The 24,599-nt window shown below is 37.3% G+C and overlaps 1 protein-coding gene across 3 annotated transcripts in view; it reads left to right on the top strand.

Moving 5' to 3' along the window:
* Positions 1-24,599, top strand: part of ATRNL1 (attractin like 1) — a 740,683-nt gene that overhangs the window by 125,642 nt on the left and 590,442 nt on the right. For all 3 annotated transcript variants that reach the window (XM_043475348.1, XM_043475346.1, XM_043475347.1), the window contains 3 exons: positions 20,716-20,800; positions 22,284-22,492; positions 23,742-23,860. In XM_043475348.1, coding sequence (XP_043331283.1) covers positions 20,716-20,800; positions 22,284-22,492; positions 23,742-23,860 — 413 coding nt within the window. The remainder of the gene's footprint in view (positions 1-20,715; positions 20,801-22,283; positions 22,493-23,741; positions 23,861-24,599) is intronic.

The following is a 24,599-nucleotide window of genomic DNA, read 5'->3' as shown; positions in this document are numbered from 1 at the left end:
GTTGTTATGGCTAAAAATCCATGAAGTGAGATGTTGAACTTTTGAAAAAGATTCTTCAAGCAGCCTCTACTCAATTTCTGTATTTTAATGAGAAAATTAATGTTGATCTATTTTGTAGCTGACATATAGGGAATTTATTTTAATTTCTTCCATGTTGTTCAAGATGACCATATTTTAGGTTTTATGCATTTAAAATATACCAAGGTGAAAAACATTAGAAATATAAGTTTTTCAGAGAAAGAAAGGGCTCAGATTATCCTTATTCTAATAGCTACTCTTTATTAAGTCAGTTCCAAGAGATAGGTAATATTGTTGCTGTTTAGTTGCTAAGTCATATCTGACTCTTTTGTGACCCCTGCCAGGCTCCTCTGTCCATGGGATTTCCCAGGCAAAAGAATACTGGAGTGGGTTGCTATTTCCTCCTCCTGGAGATCTTCCTCACCCAGGGATTGAACCTATGTCTCTTGTATTGCAGGGATATTCTTTACTGCTGAGTCACCAGGGAAGCCCTACAATAAGAGCTTTATTACAATGTCTGTAACCTCTCTAATAACCTTGTAAACAAGATGTTAGTAAACTCAATTTTAGATCATTAAGCACAAGACTAAAAGGAATTTGTCCAAAGCCCTGCAGGTGGTAAATCCAGGTTTTTTCAAAACTTCTAAATTGATAGGCTTTCCACTTGACTACACTGTGGTGGTTAGTTGACTCCATGTTCTTAATTTTGACAATAAATTGAGAGACACTTAATTTTTAGTAATGTTTAGTAATTTTTAGTAATGTTTTTTAATGCTATGGAAAAAGTAAAAGTTGCTCAGTTGTGTCCAACGCTTTGCAACCCTATGGACTGTGCAGTCCATGGAGTTCTCCAGGGCAGAATACTGGAGTGGGTAGTCTTTCCCTTCTTCAGGGGATCTTCCCAGCACAAGGATCAAACCCAGGTCTCCCGCACTGTGGGCAGATTCTTTACCAGCTGAGCTACAGGGAAAGTCCAAGAATACTGGAGTGGGTAGCCTTTTCCTTCTCCAGGGGATCTTCCTGACCCAGGAATCAACCTAGGGCCTTCTGTATTGCAGACAGATTCTTTACCAGCTGAGCTATCAGGGAAGCCCAATGGTATGGAAAGATAGAAGCAAATATTAGTTTCATTTTTCAAGGAAATTGTTAAAATTGGAGGAATAATAGCACATTTTAACAGTATTGTTTCTTAACATAGGTTTTTGTTTGCCCTGTGCTAATAAATAACAACAAAAACGTAAAACAGCCTTACAATCAATACAGGATGAAAGTATTTTGTTTTGCCTTATTTGATTATTTCTCTGCAGTTCCCAATAAAGTCTTCCTCCCCTGCCCAATCTGTATTTATTCTACTGGGTTTGTATCATCAAATATTGAAATATTTTCTTGGGAAAGTGCTTTTCACATTTCAGAAAATGTCTTCCAAAATAATTGTTTTCCTTATGAAGTATAATTTTGTGGAAATAAAATACAACTATTGCATAATGAACCAACTAGGAAATAGATCCTTTTTGGGAAAAAATTCATGTTGCTAGTTTTTCTCTTTTGTACAGTACACTCAGAGTTTATGGCATATTTAATTGGAATGCACCTTAAGATTTAGTTGATTGCTTTGTGTTCTGTGATGTTTAGACAATAAAAATATGTATGGTAATACTAATTTTTCATTGCTCTAAAATGTACTATTTCAACCGTACTGCTGTAGTAAATTTTATATAGCCAGTATCATTAATCTTTGAGGACATAACCTTGCCTTTCCAGTTCTCATTATACTATACATGATGGATGTAGAAGGCATATGATGGTGATTTTCAAGCATGACTTACCTTGGCATTCCCTTTGAAGGTTGAAGGGAGAAAAATCAGACCTCAATAGTCTGATTCTCTTAGATTAGGCACTGCATATTCATATTTTTTCAAAAAATGACTCAGGCACAAGTGATCATAGAACCAGCCTGGTGAATAAGACTCAGTGGACTCTAACAGATAAAATGATATGTTACTAAATTTTCTAGCTTGTAAATCTAACTTGGACACATTTTACATCTGAAAACTTTATTAATTTTTTTTGTCATTGTTAGTGGTTCATTATTGCACCTAATTCAAGATTAAAATAAATCTGTATCTAGTAAAGATACAGCCTTGTAGTACTATTGAGGCTAAAGATGCAATGGAAGAACTTGTCTTACTGAGCTTATCTGAGGTTATTAGTTACATTTATACTTTAAAAAAAATAATAATTTATTTTTGGCAGTGCTATGCGGCTTACAGGACCTTGGTTCCCAGACCAGGGAGCAAACCTCTGCCCCCTGCAGTAGAAGCACAGAGTCCTGACCCCTGGACTGCCAGGGAATTACCGAGACATAGTTTTAGTTTTCGGGGCTTCCCAGGTGGCTCAGTGATAGAAAATCTTCTTGCCAAGCAGGAGACATGAGGTAGATCCCTTAGTTGGGAGCATCGCCTGGAGAAGGGAATGGTGACCCTTTCCAGTATTCTTGCCTGGGAAGTCCCATGGACAGAGGAGCCTGGTGGGATGCAGTCCACAGGGTCACAAAGAGGCGGTCACAACTTAGAGGCTAAATTACAACAGCAACATTTATGCTTTTTAGCTGTTTGTCTGTAGAAAGTAAATTGTGTCATAAAAGTTAGTTTTATTGGTCCATGGGATAAAAGGAATCAAGTAGTTTGTAAACTTTTCTTTTTTTTTTTTTAAGTAAACCACCAGTCTTTTGAGGGGTTTGACTGAAGATTTCAACATTTGCAAATGAGAGATTTTCCTGAATTTAAACATACCTTAAAGTTGAATTGAATCTTGGGACATTATTTCAGAATTATCAAAAAATATCTATTATAGGATTTTCAGTAGGCCTAACATAATTATGATGGTTTTAATCACAAATGGTGGTTATTATTTTTCAGTTAGAAAACTTATCTAAGAGTTAGGAGAATGCATAGAATTCTGAAACAAGATGAAAGATAACTCAGAAATACATTGATTAATTTGTTGAGTAGGTTATTTCAGAGTAGGGTGTCAGATTTATATCAGAAATACATCGTGTAAAGTGAATTACCTAAACTTCAAATCAAAACAATAGCACAATTTAAAAAATAAATTTCCTGCATATTGCAGTTTTACTTATGCCATTTAACTTATTCAGTTCAGTTCAGTTCACTTGCTCAGTTGCGTCCAACTCTTTGTGACCCCATGGACTGCAGCACGCCAGGCCTCCCTGTCCATCACCAACTCCCGGAGTTTACTCACACTCATGTTCATTGAGTCAATGATGCTATCCAGCCATCTCATTCTCTGTTGTCCCCAGTCTCGCCTTCAATCTTTCCCAGCAACAGTGTCTTTTAAAATGAGTCAGTTCTTCGCATCAGGTGGCCAAAGTATTAGAGTTTCAGCTTTAGCATCAGTCCTTCCAGTGAATATTCAGGACTGATTTCCTTTAGGATTGACTGGTTGGTTCTCCTTGCAGTCCAAGGGACTCTCAAGAGTCTTCTCTAACACCACAGTTCAAAATGATTCATGTCAATATATGACAAAAACCACTACAATATTGTAAAGTAATTAGCCTTCAACTAATAAAAATAAATGAAAAAAAAAAAGCATCAATTCTTTGGTGCTCAGCTTTCTCTGTAGTCCAACTCTTACATCCATGCATGACTACTGGAAAAACCATAGCCTTGATTAGACGGATCTTTGTTTGCAAAGTAATGTCTCTGCGTTTTAATATGCTGTCTAGTTTGGTCATAGTTTTTCTTCCAAGGAGTAAGCATCTTTTAATTTCATGGCTGCAGTCACCATCTGCAGTGATTTTGGAGCCCCCCAAAATAAAGTCTGCCACTGTTTCCGCTGTTTCCCCATCTATTTGCCATGAAGTGATGGAACTGAATGCCATGATCTTAGTTTTCTGAATGTTGAGTTTTTAGCCAACCTGTTCACTCTCCTCTTTCACTTTCATCAAGAGGCTCTTTAGATCTTCACTTTCTGCCATAAGGGTGGTATCATCTGCATATCTGAGGTTATTGATATTTCTCCTGACAATCTTGATTCCAGCTTGTGCTTTATCCAGCCTTGCATTTCGCATGATGTACTCTGCATATAAATTAAATAAGCAGGGTGACAGTATACAGTCTTCATGTACCCCTTTCCCAATTTGGAACCAGTTTGTTGTTCCATTTCCAGTTCTAACTTTTGCTCCTTGACCTGCATACAAATTTCTCAGGATGCAGGTCAGGTGGTCTGGTAGTCCCATCTCTTTAAGAATTTTCCATACTTATTGGTAGGCAATAATTTAAAAACATAGTTTAAAAAACCCCGCAAAATACTTAACTCTATATTTGAAGAAGTAATCTTATTTTAATTGGTAATGTATAATAATCATCTTAAACACAGTGAAGTTACAGTTATATATACACTTAAAATCACTTAACTAGTTTATGAAACCTAGCATACATGTTTTTGTACAACACTGTAAAGTGATACATATGTATACACACACATAGATACATACAATATAAGGAATCATGTGCCTTTCAATTTTTTGGAACTCTCCAATAAAACTATAAAAATTCACATTTGCTACTTTTCATGTTTTTAATTATTTTTATTTTTTGAAGGTTATTTTATTTGTCTCTTTATTAATCAGAATTTCTCTATGCACTTTGTTAAATTCTTAGATAGGGCTATTCCTCGACAAAAGCAGCACCCCTTGCCAGGTGAACTGTTTGTCCTGGAAGACCCAGTTTGTTTCTTTGTCAGAAAAACTTTAAAATCATCAAGTAAATTTTTCAATGAATGTTGCCAACTGTTGACTGTTTTAAGCTTTCCTACATCCTTTGTCCAAGGTTCTCTTTTTCTTTTCATAATAAACTGTTGCATAGAAAAAATAACAGGTTCTTCTTTTTAAAAAAGAGGCCAGTAAGTAAGGGAGTAAGTGACCTTTCATTTTGAGAAAAGGGAGAACTAATATTCCCTGAAGGCTTCCTGTAGTGTTTTGTACTTTGCATTCATTTATAAGGTAATTCTCATAGCATCTCATAACACCTGTGTAAAGTGTATTATTATATTCATTTATAAAGGCAGAAACTGTGTTTTAGTCTGGTTAAATCCAAATTCACATAGGTTGTAGGATGGTATATTCAGAATTTGAACCTAGGTCTAAGTTCAAAGTTCTTTTGATTCTACCACTGTACTACGTATTGATATTTTCCTGACGTAACAGGAAAAAGTTTGAATGATCTTTAATTTGGGAAAAGGCATATATTTGTTAATGTGATGTGACACTCAAGAAAATTAGTTTTATTGATACATTTAATCAGTGACCTTTAAGTTAGAAAATCAAGAAGAGTAATCAGCAGTACATCTCTTTCTTAACAGATCTGTAAGCATTTTGAGAGATTGTCTTGAATGCAAAATTTGATGAATAAAGATTCTTGAAAGGAAATGTACACTGAAAGAAAAGTATTTAAGTGTGGAGGAAGGCAAGGAACACAGCCATGAACAGAAAATCATAAAGTAAAATATTAGCAAATAGAATTCAGCAGTGTTTCAAAGTTATAATGAACTTTACCCAATAGGAATTATTCTAGGATTCCAAGTATGATTCATTATCAGGGAATCAGTAAATATAATTTATTACCTCAAGACTATTTACTGAAGCCAACAGGAAATCCACACTATGTATTGAAATATGATAAAGTCATTTCAGTGGGAAGTGTCAAATAGTGATGCCCACTTTGCCTGATAGAGGATGAGAAACTAAATAAATATTTGCGGGATGAATGCCAGAGGATAAAAATCCTGAGGGAAACTGTGGAGTTGAAACTGTGGGTACATTAAGTGTGCACATTTTATTATTTTTATTTTTTTAAGTGTGCACCTTTTAAAACATTAAGATAAATTTTTACCTGGGGATGTGGGGGCCAGTGAAGCATCAGCATTTCAGGGTTAGGGGGGAAAAGATTTTTGGCAACATTCAGAAATGTGGTTTTTTGGTACATAAGTATCCAAATGGTTAATACAAGTTTTTCTTTGTATTCATCTAGTGTTGAGTCTTATACCTGTGACCTGTGCTCTTTTTAGTGTATTTTGAGTGTGCAATTAAGACTGAATTATGAACTGGCATTTGAGATGGAGTATTAAATGAATTTGTAAAATGTGTCCTTAGAGTATTAGAGATGCATATTTTCATGGAAGAATGTGAGTAGAAAAATTAGCCAATGAATGTGCATTTTTTCCACCTGTACTGTTTTATGCATAAGTGGTAAAATAAATCTGTCTCTAAATTTCAGCCTTTGTTTTTCATATAACTGTATGGTCCCTCATATGTGAATAGTCCTGGCAGCACAGTATTCTCATTGCTGAGATTTGTGTTTGAGAGAATAGTAACTCTAATGTCTTGATTGTGTTTATTGAAAGTATGGTTTATAAATAAATATTTAGTACCTTGTAGCATAGATTTTTTAAAAGTCTGTATTCCAGAGAGTATATTTTACTTTGGCCTTTATTGCTGTGTGACTTTTCTGTTGGTATGGAATGGTATTTCTGTCAGTTTTCACGGTCAATAACTGTGTGGAATTTGCTTTAGTCTGGCTATCCTTGAACTCTTTATGAAGTGATAATGACCTGAGTGCTCTGAAAATATATTTTCTTCTTGGCAAAAAATATGATTATAGATCTTGCAGTCAGACATTAATAATGTAAGAGACTTTTTATATTGTAAGAATGGAAAGAGACTACATGTAAACAAGTTATATTAATTTAATATTGAGCTTTAAAGGCGTTTGATAATTTCTAGATTTTACAGAGAATCCTGATGAAGAATGTGAAAACTTAACAACACAATTTATCTAGCCCAGCATCCTCTTTATTTGTTATTGAAAAAGTTGGAAGGGATGCATGGAAAGTGTATTTGCTACAACCGTACCTATGTTTTTCTCTTCTCATTCTGTTGACAAATCCTGACAAGTGGGCAGATAACCAGCAAGCTTGGAATGTCTCAATAGCTGCAAGATTACTTACCTCAACTAGCTTTTTATAAGCTTGCAAGTTAAATTTTCTTCTTCCTAAACAATTTTGGGAGCGAAAACAATTTACTAACTATTTTAAGATACTCTAGAGGGAAATTTGCAGTTATTACAGTGTATCCATCAGTACAGGTTAAGTTAGACTGAGGTAACAAACAATCCTGTCAGTTTGGATCCTCTGATAAATAGACTCTGAGACAGAGTTTAGTGTTCAGGATGCTAATTAGGTCCTTGGATTGAGCAGCTGTGAAAGAGAAGGGGAAGATGCAGGATTGGGCAGAAAGTACAAGTCAGGCAGACTTAAATAACAGCTAGCAACCCCAGGGCAATTCGGGTTGAAATGTCCATCAGAGGCATTCCTCATTAGGGTGAAATGGACCTTGATGGGTCAGTGTACGAGGGTCGCTCCCAGGAAAGCAGGACCTTGGGTGCAGAAGCTATCCATAGCTAAGGCCATCTCTGCAGGGGCTGGCAGCTGAGTGATGTCTACCAGTACTAAGTCCTTCCCTGAATGGATATTCAGGCAGTGCTTTCCATGGTCATCGCAATTCATTCTTTGGACCGCTCAACCCACTTCTAATCTATTTGTTAAACAGCTCCAGTTGGGGGAGCCTAGATTATCACACTGGCTTATGTAAGGTCTCAGGGTTGTGCCTTGTCCATTATTCTTTCATGTCCCTTCCTGTCAGCTAGCCCCTCTTCTGGGCGCTGTTGTCTTACCTAGTAGCATGACCCAGCACCTTGCCCTTAAGTATATGAGCTCCTAATGACCATGTACCTTCTAGCCTGGGTTACTGTACCCGCCCGTTTATCATCACACTTGGCAAAGGGACACCAAGAGATTCCTAAGTGTATTGTCTGTGTAACAGATGTATTCCCTTCCCTCATTTGTAACACCAGTTCCCTGGCCCCCCCACCCCCGTCCCCGCTGTGATGATCAGCTCCTTTTTTGCCTGGTTGCTGGTCCCTTGAAACAAGGAGCCTGAAGTGCCCGAATGGCAATTATAGCTCACAGTTAAATGGGACATTGCTATTTCTTCTGCCAGAATATTTTTCCCCTTGGAGAACAGTATCTCAAGTCTTGAAGTCCAAAATGAGGCCACGAGAAGTGGCTTTTACTCCTGGATTTTTGGGCCTACTGTGTGTTCTTCCTGTTGGTTATGTAGCACCATTTAAAGGTCTTAAGTTGAGGTATATCATACATTCTGGTGGGCTTTCCTTGTGGCTCAGCTGGTAAAGAATCCTCCTCCAATGCAGAAGACCTGGGTTCGATCCCTGGGTTGGGAAGATATCCTGGAGAAGGGAAAGGCTACCCACTCCAGTATTCTGGCCTGGAGAATTTCATGGACTGTGTAGTCCATGGGATTGCAAAGAGTTGGACGTGACTGAGCGACTTTCACTTCAACTACATCCTGGTTCTTTAGTTGTGCCTTATGGAAATCTCTAGCAAGTTGTGGTTTGTGATGCAGTGGGTTTTAAGGTAATGGGCCTATTTTTGTACCTCCTTTCCTGTGAAGTGTGTCTCCTAATACATGGGATCCCATGCTGGTTGATCAGACACTTCACCATTTCTATGATGATCATGCTGATTAAGACCCTATGGGCAGAAAAAGCAAACATATATTCAAAATACATGTTCTTGTCATAATGAATTATCAGCCCATCCAGAGTGGAAAGGGCCCAGCATAGTCAACTTGCCCCGAATGTCCAGTTGGTGTTCTTGGGGGTTGGCCTTATCAGGGGGTCAGAAGTGATATCCCATTATGAGGCTGGACACTTAGTGGTAAGAGTAGCTCCATCAACTTTTCTCAGCAGGAGCCCCAATTTCTGGATGACTTTCATCTCTGCTGTATGGCTACTTAGTTCATGTCCTCATTTCATTGGCACCGAGGCATTCTATGATAGAGACTGACTGGTGTTAGCTACCTCAGTTGTTTGTTTATTAGTTATTTAATGTCTCTTCCATGTTGCATGCTCTCTGATGGCCTTCTACCTGCATCACAAAGACTGACATTTCACGCTCATTCAGATACATCCATCCACATGTCTCTACTCCAGAGCCTCCTTGTCTCTGATCTCCAGTGTTTATTCCTCTAGTCCCCTCACCAGCCTGCTAGGTCATTAACTACTGCTCTTGGGCCATTTCGCTTTCCACACAATGTACATGAGCATGTTTCTCAAAGGCTTGCCCTAATTGGGAAGCTTTTTCCTTTTCTGCTGTTCTTCCAGGCCACCCCAGAGTGAAGCTGTCTTGTAGTGATAGCCATTTTTGAATTGTGCCCGCACACGAAGCTTCCATGTTTGTCTTTGTCTCTTCTTGTTGTCTGGGCATCCGGGATTTCTTAATGGCCACGGCTGTGAGATGCAGGATGAGTGCCAAGGCAGCTCGGTAGAGGACTTGAGGCTGTGAGATGCAGGATGAGTGCCGAGGCAGCTCGGTAGAGGACCTGAGGCTGTGAGATGCAGGATGAGTGCCGAGGCAGCTCGGTAGAGGACCTGAGGCCTGAGCTCCCAGCTCATGCAGATTGCTTGTGCACTGCACTCTTGCTCATGCTTGATCTTGGATCAGCTTCTGTTCTATGTTCCTGTGATTATTGATGACAGAGACAACTTCAGGAGACTCTGAAAACATGGTCACTTAATAACCCATGTCAAGCTCTCCATCTCTGCCAGGGCTCAATAGTGTGGTGGGACTAGAGATGTAAAATTTTCCGCTGCAGGTGGCAGGGCCTTTGACCTGTGTGTTGGGTTTTCTTTGGGAGTCATTCACAGAAGCTTTCCAGATAATTCCACATGATACTTTTTTCCAACAGTGACTCCACGGATAGCTATAGTATCTACTGGGTCATGTGGCCCTAGCTGCAGGACTGTTTGCACTGTGTCCTGGGTCTATAGCAGAACTGTTTTCCGCTGTGATGTGTACTCAAGGGCTGGCGGCCTTTGACATTTTGCAGTATACGGGTTTGAACACTATTCCCAGGAATGGAATATACTGCCTTCAGAACCTTCAAAGATCTAATGGGTGTTTGCTTTCTTCCTTGCAGTGGGAGTGAAAAGTGAAATAATTGGTGTTTCAGTTCAGATAAGCTATCTCAGAATGTTCTCAACCTCTAGACTCCTAAATAACTTAGTAACATGGAAGGTCTCTGAATCTTTGTAGGTTTTATCTTCCACCCTTTGAAGTATCTATGTCTTGACAAGGCCTCCATTGCATTACCAGCTCTTATTCATCTGGCACTATTAGAATGATGTCATTGATGTAGCAGAAAAATAAAATGTTCTGCAAGATGTTCAGTTGGACCAAGTGTATTCTAATAAAAGTTAACATAACCCTGAAGCAAAATTTTGAATGTATGCTCTTCTAGTCCATATGAATGCATACTGCTCAAGGTCCTCTTTTCTGATAGGGCTAGAAAAGAACACATTTATCCAGCATTCTGTTGGTTATTTAGAATAATACTAATGTGTCACAATCTCTCCCTCTGAAATGTAACAGTATTTTAAAACTTATTTTATAACCAATGGGTAACAGTTCTTTTTCAGTATAACAGCCAAGGACCCAAGGTGGGGATGATGCCATTTGCCAAGAATGTCTATTCCAATTATTAATCTACAGACTTAGGTTATGACCACTCCATAGGCCTGCAGACCCAGTGGCTCATCCCTTGGCCAGGATGCCTTTAATCTCATCATCCCCATGTTGTCCCTACTATACAGAGAGGCCGTGATGTGCTAGTGTCAACTCAGACCTTGTGTCCAACAGTACCTGACATGTTTGTGGTTGTTTCTTTCTCTAGGCTGGAGTTACCCAATAAAATGACCATTGGTAGCTTTGAGGAAGAACTAGAGACTCTCTTACCATATACACTTGTTGTGGTATTGTAGGGTCCTTCTTCATGGGCTTCAGAATTTTAAATGTGTCAGCTCTGGATTTAAAAAGTGACTCAAGTCCACAAATTGAGTGGTGAATTATGACTTTTTGTTGTACCATCTGCCATCCAAATTCTGATCATTTATCCTTGATTTCTTCTGATGACACACGTTAGGTAGCACCCTCACTGGCTACCCATCTATTTTGCTTCCTGGGATGCTGTGTTCTGTTAAATGTCTTTGTAATTCTCAACAGGTCAGTCCCCTTGACTGATACTCCAACCTTGCAACTTATTACAATAATTGCACCAGTTAAGTGTCACCAGCTGGCCCCAGTTTTCCTGTTGTCTCCATCACTGAGCACAGTTCTGTTATGGTTTTTTATACCATCACCTTAGGCCCATGGAGGAAAGCCACCGCTTTCTTAGTGATGCCAGTATCCCTCTCAGCATCACGTCAGGGCTTCAGTAAATAGCATACCTTCTGGTCTGTTCTGTTGTGTAATGAACTGGTGGGTTGTCTGGTGTTAAACAGAATATCATGATAGAAAACTTTGAGCCCATGGTCACTTAGTTGTCCATGTCAAGCACTCCATCTCTACCATGGCTGAATAACATGACAGGAATAGAGGTGTAAAGATTTCCACTGCAGATGGCATGACCTTTGACATGTTTGTAGAATCTGCATTGGGATTCTTTCACAGGGACTTTCTGTATATTCCACATACTACTTTTCCCAACAGTGACACTGTCTTATTCCTAGACTTTTAATCTCTGCTTTTCATGTTTGTTACGACATTTTGACTTTACTTAGCATAGCCTAATTTTCCACGTTTCTAGAAGTGATCCTTTCCCCCCCCGGTTTTATTGAGGTGTAGTTGATAAAACTGTAACATATTTAAAGTGTACATGTTGATGATTTGATATAAATTCACACTGTGAAAGGATTCTCCCCCCATCTAGTTAATTAGTACACCCATCATCTCCTCGCAAAGTTTCTTTTTTTATGTGTGAGAACATGTAAGTTCTACTCCTTTAGCAAATCTCAGTTGTACAGTGCTGGGTTAGCAACTATTGTCACCAAATTATACATTAGATCCTAGACCATATTGTCTTATAACTGAACGTATGCACCTTTTCATCAGCCTCTCCCTATTTCTCCCACCCATGGAAACCACTTTTCTACTTGCTGTTTCTTTGAGTTTGACTTCTTTTTTTTAAGATTTCACATATAAATGATTTGTTGTTTTTCAGTTGTCAGGTTGTGTCCAACTCTTTGCAGCCTCGTGGACTGCTGCATGCCAGGCTCATTATTTGTCTTTTTCTGTCTGGCTTATTTCTCTTAGCATAATACCTTCAAGCTCCCATACCTGTCACAAACAGCAGAATTTCCTTTCTTCTCATGGCTGAATAACGCTCCATCGTAGGTATATACGGCATCTTCTTTATCCACTGATTTATTGACGGACCCTTAGGTTGTTTCCGTAACTTGGCTATAGAATAATGCTGCAGTGAAAGAGAGTGCAGATGTCTCTTTGAGATCTTGCTTACATTTCCTTTGGATGTATACCCAGAAGTGGGATTGGCGCATCATATGACAGTTCTATTTTGAGTTTTTTTGTGGAACGTCCATATTGTTTTCCATAGTGGCTGCACCAGTTTATATTCCTACTGACAAGGCACCTGGGTTTCCTTTTATCCACATCTTTGCCAACACTTGTCATCTCTTATCTTTTTGGTGATATCCATTCTGTCATGTGTAAGGTGATGTCTCTTTGTGGTTTTGATATGCGTTTTCCTGATGACTAGGAACGTTGAGCACCTTTTCATGTACATGTTGACCATTTGTATGTCTTTCTTGGAAAAATATCTTTTCATTTCCTCTGCCTATTTTTTAATCATATTGTTTGGGCTTTCTTTTTTTTTGCTATTGAGTTGTGTGAATTCCTTATATATTTTGAATATTAACCCCTATGAGATATATGATTTAAAACATGTTATTCCACTCAATAATAAATTACTTTTTCATTTTGTCGATGGTTTATTTTGCTGTGAATAGGGGTTATCTTAGTAGTGAGTTCATACTATCTTCCAGGGTTCTTGTAAGGAAATGAATCCTAAATCTTGCATCTTGGAGAGTGCTTTCATATAAATAAATTCTTCCTAATCCATTATAAGGTTCTGACGCTTTTGATCAAACTCCCTTGGACAATTCATACCTTGTGTACTCCCCCAACTATTGCCAATGTGTGCTGTCTGGGTCTTACAGATCATTTGGGATGTAGCTTCTTTCTTTTCTTAGAAGTCCCAGCCTGTATCTGGCAAGGTTATACTGAGCCACGTTACAGGCCTAGTGGCCATTATGAACAGTGTGAGCAGGTTCTGAACTAAGGTACAGGTCTTGCTTGAGGGAGGCCTCTGCATTGTGTTCAAACAAGGGGAGAGAACTGTCTCTCAGTGGGGTAGGGTAGACCACTTCTGCAGTCTCAGCTGATAGAGGAGAATTTGAGAATGCAAAACTTGGGGAGATTTTCAGGGGCATCAACTCAGATGTCCCTATCCCGTGTGCCAGGGTCTTATTCTCTTCCTATCAGAATCTCGTCTTTGGAATAGTGGACTTTCTCTAACTAGCAGAATCTCTATATTTGGGAGCCTATTTATAAGGCACTAAGGAGGCCTGCTTTCCCAACCTTTCATTATCTTTTTCTAGAGCTCAGTATGACTAAGCAGTAGATGTGAGTTCTGGTATAGTAATACTTTTAATATTAATGATTCTCAAACATCTAATACTTCACACCTGTAAAGGATTATGTTCCATGAACATACCTTCCTAATATACCACTGGTTTAAGTTTTAACAGTTGGATGGCCACTTCGTGCTGACTGCTATCTGTGCCCCACCTACCACCAGTGATGGGTTCTTCTTTATTAGCCTTGCAGTCTGTGCTTCAGCTCCCAAATTCCATCTTATTTCCTGTATTCTTGTACCACTCTTGGCACCAAATGCCATAATTTCAGTTCTCTGGGAAACAGACTGTTACAATAGAGTTTAGTATTCATGATTTCCATTGGGAGTATCCTTAAGATCAATGTCTCCAAAGAGGCAGAGGAGGAAACAGTGTTGGACAAAGGGAATGTGATGCTGGAAGGATAACCTCAATCAGCCCTACAAGGATCTCCAGAGATAAAATTGTTGCTCAGAGTTGTTTTATATTGGGCTGACATGGCGGGATATTCAAAACCCTCCTTTGATCAACCATTGCGTATAGGTCATCCTTGGAAAGATGTGTCCTTGAATGAAGTGACTCTCTGCTACTGAGACAGTTCCTGAGCTTAAGCAGATGACTGTTCACTGACAGCATTCTTAGCGACACAGTTTCTGCCTTGAATGATGGTCTAGGCAGCTCATATCAATGTCCATTACAAATCTCCAAAATTCAGAAGATTAACACCAATAAAAGTTTATTTTTCACTCCTGATTCATGTCTAGTGATGGTAGGGAGGACGTATTTGCTTACTCTGTCACTTGGAGGTTAAGGCTACATTACATTTTCTTTTATTGGCAATTAAATGGCTCCATCCAGAAATGGCATTATCACTTTAGCTTGCATTTCCTTGACTAGAACAAGTCATACTGTCACATCCAGGTTCTCAGGAGTATGGGAGTATCATTTTGCCATAGGTCTTAAGGAAGAGAACTGGAATATTTGTTGAGCAGCACCAATATCTACCACAAATATTGTTTATAATTATTTTTGAACATTTAGTATAATTGAAGGTGATGTCCTAGAGATAGTTATAAAACCTTTGCCTCCTACTACTGCATATGTTAAAAGGCAAAGAATTTTAGAAGTAGAATTGTGTTGTATTATTATTTGTCAGAATTAATTGCTCTCATGTGTAATTAAATACTGTACTGAATGCGTTTCTTCTGAAGGGATTTGAGTACTTAAAAAAGAATATTTTTATTTTCATGAAGTTAATGTTTATATCAAAAAGGATCTTTTGATGATGTTTTGAGGCAGTATAGCATAAAGAAGTTAGAGATCTGGTTTTGTTTTGACTTTAATATTTAATGACTTCAAGGAAGTTAACTAACCCCTAAAGACTCTTTCCCTGTTTTTAACAGTGACAAAAATATTTACTCCTCAGAGTTGTTCTGAGAAGTAAATATTTTATAGCACTGGTAAGCAATTAGCATATAATTTTTACTAGGTGAAAGGTCATGGCTGCCACTTACTTTAGGAATCTCTACCTGTCTAAAAGGGCTTTCCCTGTGGTTCAGTGGTAAAGAATCCTCCTGCAGTGCAGGAGACCTGGGTTCATCCCCTGAGTCAGGAAAATCCCCCGGAGAAGGAAATGGCAACCTAATCCAGTATGCTTGCCTGGGAAATCGCATGGACAGGGGAGCCTGGTGGGCTACGGTCCATGAGGTTGCAAAAGAGCTGGACACGACTTGGTGCCTAAACACCACCACCACCACCACCACCGCCGCCCATCTAAACAGACTATAAAAGGTTTGGTGAATTCTTCAGTTAATTTTATACGGTATTATTATAGTAATTAAAAGTGTTTTTTAACTTAGAAACAGCTATTTGCTTTTCTATTTTGGGCTTCCATAGCCTGTAGAATGGAGAAGGAAATGGCAGCCCACTGAAGTATTCTTGCCTGGAGCATCCCATGGGCAGAGGAACCTGGGGAGCTTAAGTCCATGGGATCACAGAGAGTTGGACATGACTGAAATGGCTTCGCACAGCACACAGCACATAGCCTGTAGTAAGGGATCAGGAGACGTTTTTTGTGGTGAGCCTGGTGGGATTATTTGACTTTTAAACTTTGCGTGTGTGTGTGTGTGTGTGTGCGTGTGTGTGTATGTATATGCAACTGGAGTAAAAATAAACCATGGCAGTGTAGAAATGAAATGAGACAAATAGTGAGTCAGGGATAAATGCTCAAAAAATGGTTCTAGGCTTTTGGTATATTGAAATATACTGAGAAGTATCTGGGAAATGTGGTATATGGGAAAAATTAAGTTAGATCAATGCAACAAATGCAAAATAAGTTCCAAATGGATTGAAGATAAAAATAGTAAAAGCCAAACTGTACATTTTTGAAGAAAATTAGAGATTATCTTTAAAATCTTGAGGTAAGAGTAAAAAGTGAAAATCACAAAGAAAACAGTAAGTTTGACCAAGTTAATGTACAAGCTTTCTGTTCAATAGTGCTCCAAAGAAGATATACAGGTGGCCCAATAAGGAAATTAAAAACACCCAACGTCACTAATCATTAGAGAAATACAAATTAAAACCACAGTGAGATACTACTTTACACCCATTAGGATGGGTGTAAAATAATATCAAGAAATAGAAAATAGCAGTTTTTGGTGAGAATGTGGAGAAATTTGAACCCTTGTGCAATGCTGAGGGGATTGTAAATGGTGTGACCACTATAGGAAAGGGTATAGAGGTGCCTCAAAAACTTAAACATAATGATCTAGCAATTCTACTTCTGGGAATATACACACAAAAAATTGATGACAGGGAAGGAACAGATATCTGTACATCCATTTTTCTAGCAGCATTACTCACAGTAGCCTAAATCTGGTAATAACCTACATATCAATCTATGGGTGAATAAACAAAGAAAGTGTGCAGTTCAGTCGCTCAGTCATGTCCGACTCTTTGTGACCCTATGGACTGCAGCATGCCAGGCTTCCCAGTCCATCACCAATTCCCAGAGTTTACTCAAACTCATGTCCATTGAGTTGGTGATGCCATCCAACCATCTCACCCTCTGTCATGCCCTTCTTCTCTTGCCTTCAATCTTTGCCAGCATCAGGGTCTTTTCCAGTGAGTCAGCTCTTCGCATCAGGTGGCCAAAGTATTGTGGTTTCAGCTTCAACATCAGTCTTTCCAATGGATATTCAGGACTGATTTCCTTTAGGATGTACTGGTTGGATATTCTTGCAGTCCAAGGGACCCTCAAGAGTCTTCTCTAACACCACAATTCGAAAGCATCAATTCTTCGGCACTCAGCTTTCTTTGTAGTCCAAATCTCATGCCCATACATGACTACTGGAAAAACCATAGCTTTGACTAGATGGACCTTTGTTGGCAAAGTAATGTCTCTGCTTTTTAATATGCTGCCTAGGTTGGTCATACCTTTTCTTCCAAGGAGCAGCGTCTTTTAATGTCATGACTGTAGTTATTATCTGCAGTGATTTTGGAGCCCAAGAAAATAAAGTCTGTCACTGTTTCCATTATTTCCCCGTCTATTTGCCATGAAGTGATGGGATCAGATGCCATGATCTTAGTTTTCTGAATGTTTAGCTTTAAGCCAACTTTTTCACTCTCTTGTTTCATTTTCATCAAGAGACTCTTCAGTTCTTCTTTGCTTTCTGCCGTAAGGGTGGTGTCATCTGTGTATCTGAGGTTATTGATATTTCTCCTGGCAATCTTGATTCCACCTTGTGCTTCCTCCAGCCCAGCATTTCTCATAATGTACTCTGCATATAAGTTAAACAAGCAGGGTGACAGTATACAGCCTTGACATATTCCTTTCCTGATTTGGAACCAGTTTATTGTTCCATGTCCAATTCTAACTGTTGCTTCTTGACCTGCATAAAGATTTCTTAGGATGCAGGTCAGGTGATCTGGTATTCCCATCTCCTTAAGAATTTTTCATAGTTTGTTGTGATCCACACAGTCAAAGAATAAATTAGAACAAATTTGACTGTTCTAGCAGTCAAACATTAATAATACAATAATATAATAGTAATATGTTAATAATATAAATATAATATTATAATATTAACAATAAAATCAATTTAATATAATATTTCATTGTATATACAAAAGTTTCATATATGCATACAATGTATATATTATTAATGTTCTGGGTTAAAAAGGAAGGAAACTCTGAAACATTCTGCAGCACAGATGTACTTTGAATACATGCTGAGGGAAATAAACCAGTCACAAAAGGACAGATACTTCATGATTTTATTAATTTGAGGTGCTAGAGCAGCCAAACTTGTAGGCAAAAAAGTCAAATAATGCTTACCCGGGGCTGGGGTAGAGAGGAATGGGTAGATATTGTTTAATCAGTACACAGTTACAGTTTGTGAGATGAAGAAAGCCCTGGAGATGGATGATGATGATGATTTCTAAACAGTGTGAATGTACTTAATGTCACTGATCTGTTCTCTTTAAAAATGGTTAAAATGGTGAAAAAAACAAAAAACAACAGGTTGAACAGAATAAGCAAGGTGGAGAAAAATCCACATAGTTTGCATAGTTTGCTATCAGTTGTATTAATATAAAGTTATATAACCTACACAAGATACTCTATACAGATCATAAATATGAACTTGATAAGCAAATACAGGATAGTGGATAGTGGTTGCATCCAAAGACAGAAGACGTAAAGCAATCAAATTTGAGAGGGAGTATCCAGGGAACCGCCATCGTATATGTAATGCTTTCTTTAAAACTCTACCGTAGACATGGTAAAATACTGGGTTTGACAAGTCTGGGTGCTGGTGTGTAGGTATTTATAATGCCATTGTTTTTACTACTCTGTATGCTTAAAAATTTTTCTTCTTTCCTGAAGACAGTAGCTTGTAGAACTGAAAGAGTTCTTATAAAAGCCTAATTTTTAGAAAATGACCTTTATTCTCTCAGCTCTTTTTCCTGACTCACTTCTTAAACGGTTTCTCGGGGCATTTTTCCTGGTTCTCATCTCTGAAATCTGCTTTTCTCCTTCCTGCTGAGTTGTTTTGGATGATGGGCCAAATTACTTATTCTTCAGTTCTGGATAGGCTCAGATTATTGGGTCACTTTCTTTTCTGGACACCAGATGTCCCAAAAATGATGCTGGAGATGATTCTTCTTTGGAGGTTTTTATGATAAACTGGTTTCCAGAAGTCCTACTCTTTCATTTGACTCTTGTTTCCTTTCCTTGAAGCGTATTCAGGTTTCTAACTCTGTTGCTGGAATACTATATTCAACACACAATTTATGAATTATTGGCCATGTGAGGGGTGTGTGTGTGTGTGTGTGTGTGTGTGTGTGTGTCTTGGGTTTTGGTGGCATGATTAAAATCTATCTATGCTAACTCATTAGCTGTCTCTAACATTTTCATCTCTTTTCTTTTTCAAAGTCTTTACCCTTTACAAGTCACCCCTTCTTTCCAAATGGGAATAATCTTTCAGAATCCCATCAATATACTTTTATAAATCAGGCATTCATAAACATAATTTATAGCAAAACAAAGGTAATCTAATGGGCCTTAAGGACATTACTTAACTTCTCCTGGGTCTCATTCTTCATTTCTAGCATATGGTGATACCTGCTCAGTCAGCCTCACTGGATTCTTAACAAAGACTATTTAAATTATGCAGATGAAAGCACTTGGAAATTTTTAATATTACTATGTGCATATTAATGCACATTTCTTAAGTGAACTTTAGCATGTAAAAAAATGGTAGACTGAATGGTACATGTAGGCCTTTATAATAGTTCTCAAAATGTGATCTTCAGAGCATTGTCTCCTGGGAATGTAAGTAGGTGCAATGTGAATAGTGCTATGGATAAAACATTGGAAAACACTGGGTTTAGTAAAGTTAGGCTTCTGTGCCTTTGTGCTCTCTTTATTCAGAATATTTAGTAAGTTCATGTACTTTGTGAACTAAAAAGATTATATCAACTTAAAAATACCCCTTTGGTGGAGGGTATGTAGGTACTGTGGGAGATACAACCCAAGATACATTTTATTACTCTGAGTCTTCCAGCTTAATTTCCTAAGCTATGATTTTGGTTTTTGTAATTCCCTTGATCTTTACTAGTAATAATATTGAAATGAAACCAAATTTATTTTACTTCTGGTGTAATATATATGGCTGTTTATATAGGAAAACGTAATTTAAACAATTACAACTAATTGTATTTCAGATTTTTTTTTTCTGTTTTAGAAGGGCTTCTAAGTTGCCAAAATAAAAATGTTTTTAAAGCTTGTTATACCTATGTAGTTATATTAAATACCTGGATCTGCTTTTAAATAGGTTACACCTAAGAGGATAAAATCTAGAACACTGTCTTGAGAATGTTTCTAGTCACTGAATACTGAATTATTTGATATCTCAAAATCTCTAATAATATATGTGTGGATTCTGAGGTTATATTTAAATGGAAAAGTTTTCTTTAATCGATTTTCTTTCCATAATCTTTATGTAGCTAATGAACTGTTTAGATTTTTTTCATTTGTCCTATTTTTTGCAACTAAAACTCTTCTTTGCATAAAATGAAAACTTTTCTTTTGAAATATCATATTATTAAACTGATTTAAACATTTTATTTTGATGATTCCATTTTAGGCTTTCTCTCACTTATATTCTATTTAATTTTGCATGCATACATGTAAAATTTGATTTAATGATTTAACTTTATGATACATTTTCCCAATATTGATGTTCATGAATTTTGCCATATGAACCTTGTTTTATTTAATAAAATATGTCATTGAAATTACCCTCCAAAATAAAGTACACCTAATTTGTTTCCTTTTTTCCTTTATTCTCATACATATAAAATTATTTGTGAGAATTTTAGACAGAAGTTATTTTTATTTAACGAATAATGCTAGTTGAATAATGACGTTAAATTGTAGGTTATGGGAAATTAATGAAAGGCCTCCTAATTTGAAGTAATGTATCTTTATTTGTCCAGTGATTATTTTGTAGTATGTGTCTTAAATTGTTCTTTTATTTCATACTTTGTTTTGCTGTTTTCATTTTTCTAGCTTGTGACGAATGGAAAATACTACCGAAACCAAATCTCCATAGAGATGTCAACAGATTTGGTCACTCTGCAGTTGTCATTAATGGGTAAAAGAAGCATGTTTACCAGTCATACTTCCTACATATTTTGTTATTCTTTAAGCAAATGATTGTTTGTAATCAATGGCATTGTAGTTTTATGTATTGCTTCAATACCATGGGAATAAATTTTGGTTCATTAACCATTATCCTTCTTGCTTTTCCATAAATTTATTTAAGGGGCAGGGGCATATCAGAGGAAGGGTGCTGAGATAGAGCCTCAGATACTCTGTGAAGTTTTCATCCTGCCTTAATTTCTTTTTCCAGAGATCAGATCATGAATGATTGCCCTAAAAAATCAGCCTGAAGTTATAGAAAGGCTAGCCACATATTTCTATTGAGGAGAGCAAGGGAAGTGAGAATAATTAGGTTCTCATTTTGGTTCTGTCATAACTGAATGTGTGATTTTTGACAAGCCCCTTACCCTTTATGGCTTTTTCATGCATGCGTGCTCAGTTGCTTTAGTCCTGTCCTATTCTTTGTGATGTTATGGACCATAGCCTGCCAGGCTCCTCTGTCCAATGGATTCTGCAGGCAAAAGTACTAGAGTGGGTGGCCATGTCCCCCTCCAGGTGATCTTCCCGACCCAGGGATCAACTTGCATCTCTTACGTCTCCTGCATTTGCAGGCTGTTCTTTACCATTAGCACCATCTGGCCATTAGTGCCCTTATATTCACTGGGAATTTGGACTCGATGATCATTAAGTTACCTTCCTCCTGTAAGGTAGTGTGATTTTGCTATTTCTATAGCAAAAATTCATTAATGTGGACTCACGACAGTAAACAACATGCTGGATCATCAATTAGCTTAAAATTTGTGATTCATAATGACATTTTTATAAGGTCATTTTATTACTACCTTATTCTAATTATGTAAAAATTGTCCAGTACGATACTAAAAATAAAACTGTGTGAGTGGTATCAGTTGCCTTTTGAAATGGAAATAAGTGAAATCCAGAGTGTAAACATAAAGACTCTAAGCTTCTCTGCTGAAAATTGTGTTTCATTGATTTTTATTTTACTTTTTAAATAATAAAAAATATTCTTGAAGTATTTTCTCATCTTTTCCATTTCTTATATCAATAGTATTTTTAGAAATGAAAATTAGGCTGTTTTGAGGCCATTGCAAATTTCCTTGGTGCTGGTAGTATTAATTCAGTAATCATCTGAGCTTTTCTTTTCAAATTGAAACTTTGAAAATCTTTTTGATTATTTTACTCTTGGTCATTTTATTTTATAAAAGGATAGTAACAGTATACAAAGAATTCTCTATTCAGTTTCTAAATTCTTTGTATTCAAAAAATTTAATTCTAAAAAAAAAAAAATTTAATTCTATATAACAATTCTAAAGTATATCTTGTTATATCCATATAGCTACTATATATTTCTAAAACTGTTTCCTATCTAGATAAAACATGTAAAATACATATTTAACTTTATTTTTAAAACTCATTGTATACTTTTTTTAAGATTCTTGTTTTGTTTTTAATAGGTCCATGTATATATTTGGAGGATTTTCTAGTGTACTCCTTAATGATATACTTGTATACAAGCCTCCAAATTGCAAGGCTTTCAGAGATGAAGAACTTTGTAAAAATGCTGGTCCAGGAATAAAATGTATTTGGAACAAAAATCACTGTGAATCTTGGGACTCTGGGAATACTAATAATATTCTTAGAGCAAAGTGCCCTCCGAAAACAGGTGAAATATTTTTTTACTTCTTTTTTGACATAAAGCACCTCTACTTGGCTTGAAATGGAAGTGAATTCCTGCTCATAAGAATTACCTTAATAGTTTTCAAAAATTAAAAACTCATAATCCTCTAGTTAGGAATTCTAACGTTTCAATTTGGCAGTGATTAATAATTAAATATCTTTCTTACCTATCTTTAGTTTTCCTTTTTGAATGTGTAATAGTACTATATCTCTGTGTAATAGTAATATATCAATTTTGACATGTAACATGGCCATATATATATATGAATTATTTTTGTATGTAAGTATAAAATTCTCTCAAATACATCCTTTCTTAGATATATTGTATGCTTCAAAGAAATAAAATGAAGAAATTTATTCTGCATTTGGTACTTTTTTTCTTCCTGAATTATTGTCAAACCATCCCATAAAGCTAAAAAGCTTCTAGAATTTTGATGTCCTGTTATAACTCAATATTTCTTATAAAATATTGAATAAATAATTCAAACTTATGAATGTGCATGCCAAGTTGCTCAGTCGTGTCCAGCTCTTTGCAACCCTGTGGACTGTACTCCTCCAGGCTCCTTTGTCCTTGAGGATTCTCTAGGCAGGAATAACAGAGCGGGCTGCCATGCCCTCCTCTAGGGGATCTTCCTGACCTAGGGCTCGAACCCGCATCTGTTATGTCTCCTCTTTTGGCAGGCAGGTTCTTTACAATTAGTGCCACCTGGGATGCCCTGATTTATGAAGAATTAATAGTAAATATTTATAAAGAATGATTTGGATATAAATTTTCAGTTTTCTTTAAGTGAATGGGGCTTTTATACATTTTTGGTGCTACAATGAACAGATCAGGTTTTGCTAATCTATAGTCAGATGTTTCTAGATAGCTTTATGAAGAATGATAAACAATGAGCATTTGTTATAGTCTTTTCTTTTAAATGTATAGTAATACATTTTGTTTAATAAAATACCTCTAAATCTTTTCCTTCCTCCATAATGTATACATGTCAAATGATTGTAGGATCCTGATAGAGTGAATGATCAAGATGAGGGCAGGAGGTATTTAAATCCCTGTAAATCCAATTACATTACAAAACTGACTTCATATTGGAGAACTTATTTTGATATTGATGATTACATTTATGGTTTAAAAATGTCCTCGTGATTCTCAGCAGATGTTAAAAATAAGTGAATGAAGAAGTGTGACATTTTCTTTTCATCCTAATGTGTTTTCTCTCCCATTTGTATCACAGCTGCTTCTGATGACAGATGTTACAGATATGCAGATTGTGCCAGCTGCACCGCCAATACGAATGGGTGCCAGTGGTGTGATGACAAGAAATGCATTTCATCAACCAGTAACTGCAGCATGGTTAGTATTTACGGGTAGATGATGATGTAGCTAACACTGCCACTTTATAATCATTAGCTTACCTGTATCAAGGCATTTAGAAAAGGGAAAGGGGAGAGGCAAAATAGAGTTATGGTATTAAGAGATATAAACTACTATGTATAAAATAGATAAGCAAGAAGAATATATTGTACAGCACAGGAGTTTTTAGCCATTGTTTTGTAATAATGTTAAATGGAATATGTAATGTTTAAAAAATGTTGAATCATATTGTACACCTGAAACGAATTCAGTATTGTAGTAAGTAAGTGAAGTCGCTCAGTTGTGTCCGACTCTTTACGAACCCATGGACTGCAGCCTACAAGGCTCCTCAGTCCATGGAATTTCCCAGGCAAGAATACTGGAGTGGGTTGCTGTTTCCTTCTCCAGGGGATCTTCCTGACACAGGGGTCAAACCCTGGTCTCTTGCATTGCAGGCAGACACTTTACCATCTGAGCCACCAGGAAAGCCCTATAAAATTTTGTTTGCAACCTCTTGGGCTGTATAGTCCATGGAGTTCTCCAGGCCAGCATACTGGAGTGGGTAGCCTTTCCCTTCTCGAGGGCATCTTCCCAACCCAGGGATTGAACCCAGGTCTCCCGCATTGCAGGCGTATTCTTTACCCGCTGAGCCAGCAGGGAAGCCCAAGAATACTGGGGTGGGTAGCCTATTCCTTCTCCAGTGGATCGTCTTGACCCAGGAATCAAACCGGGGTCTTCT

The sequence above is a fragment of the Cervus canadensis genome, chromosome 8 (assembly GCF_019320065.1).
Source record: "Cervus canadensis isolate Bull #8, Minnesota chromosome 8, ASM1932006v1, whole genome shotgun sequence".
Classification (NCBI taxonomy): domain Eukaryota; kingdom Metazoa; phylum Chordata; class Mammalia; order Artiodactyla; family Cervidae; genus Cervus; species Cervus canadensis.
The sequence above is the reverse complement of the archived record's forward strand: the minus strand, read 5'-3'. Positions and strand labels throughout refer to the sequence as shown.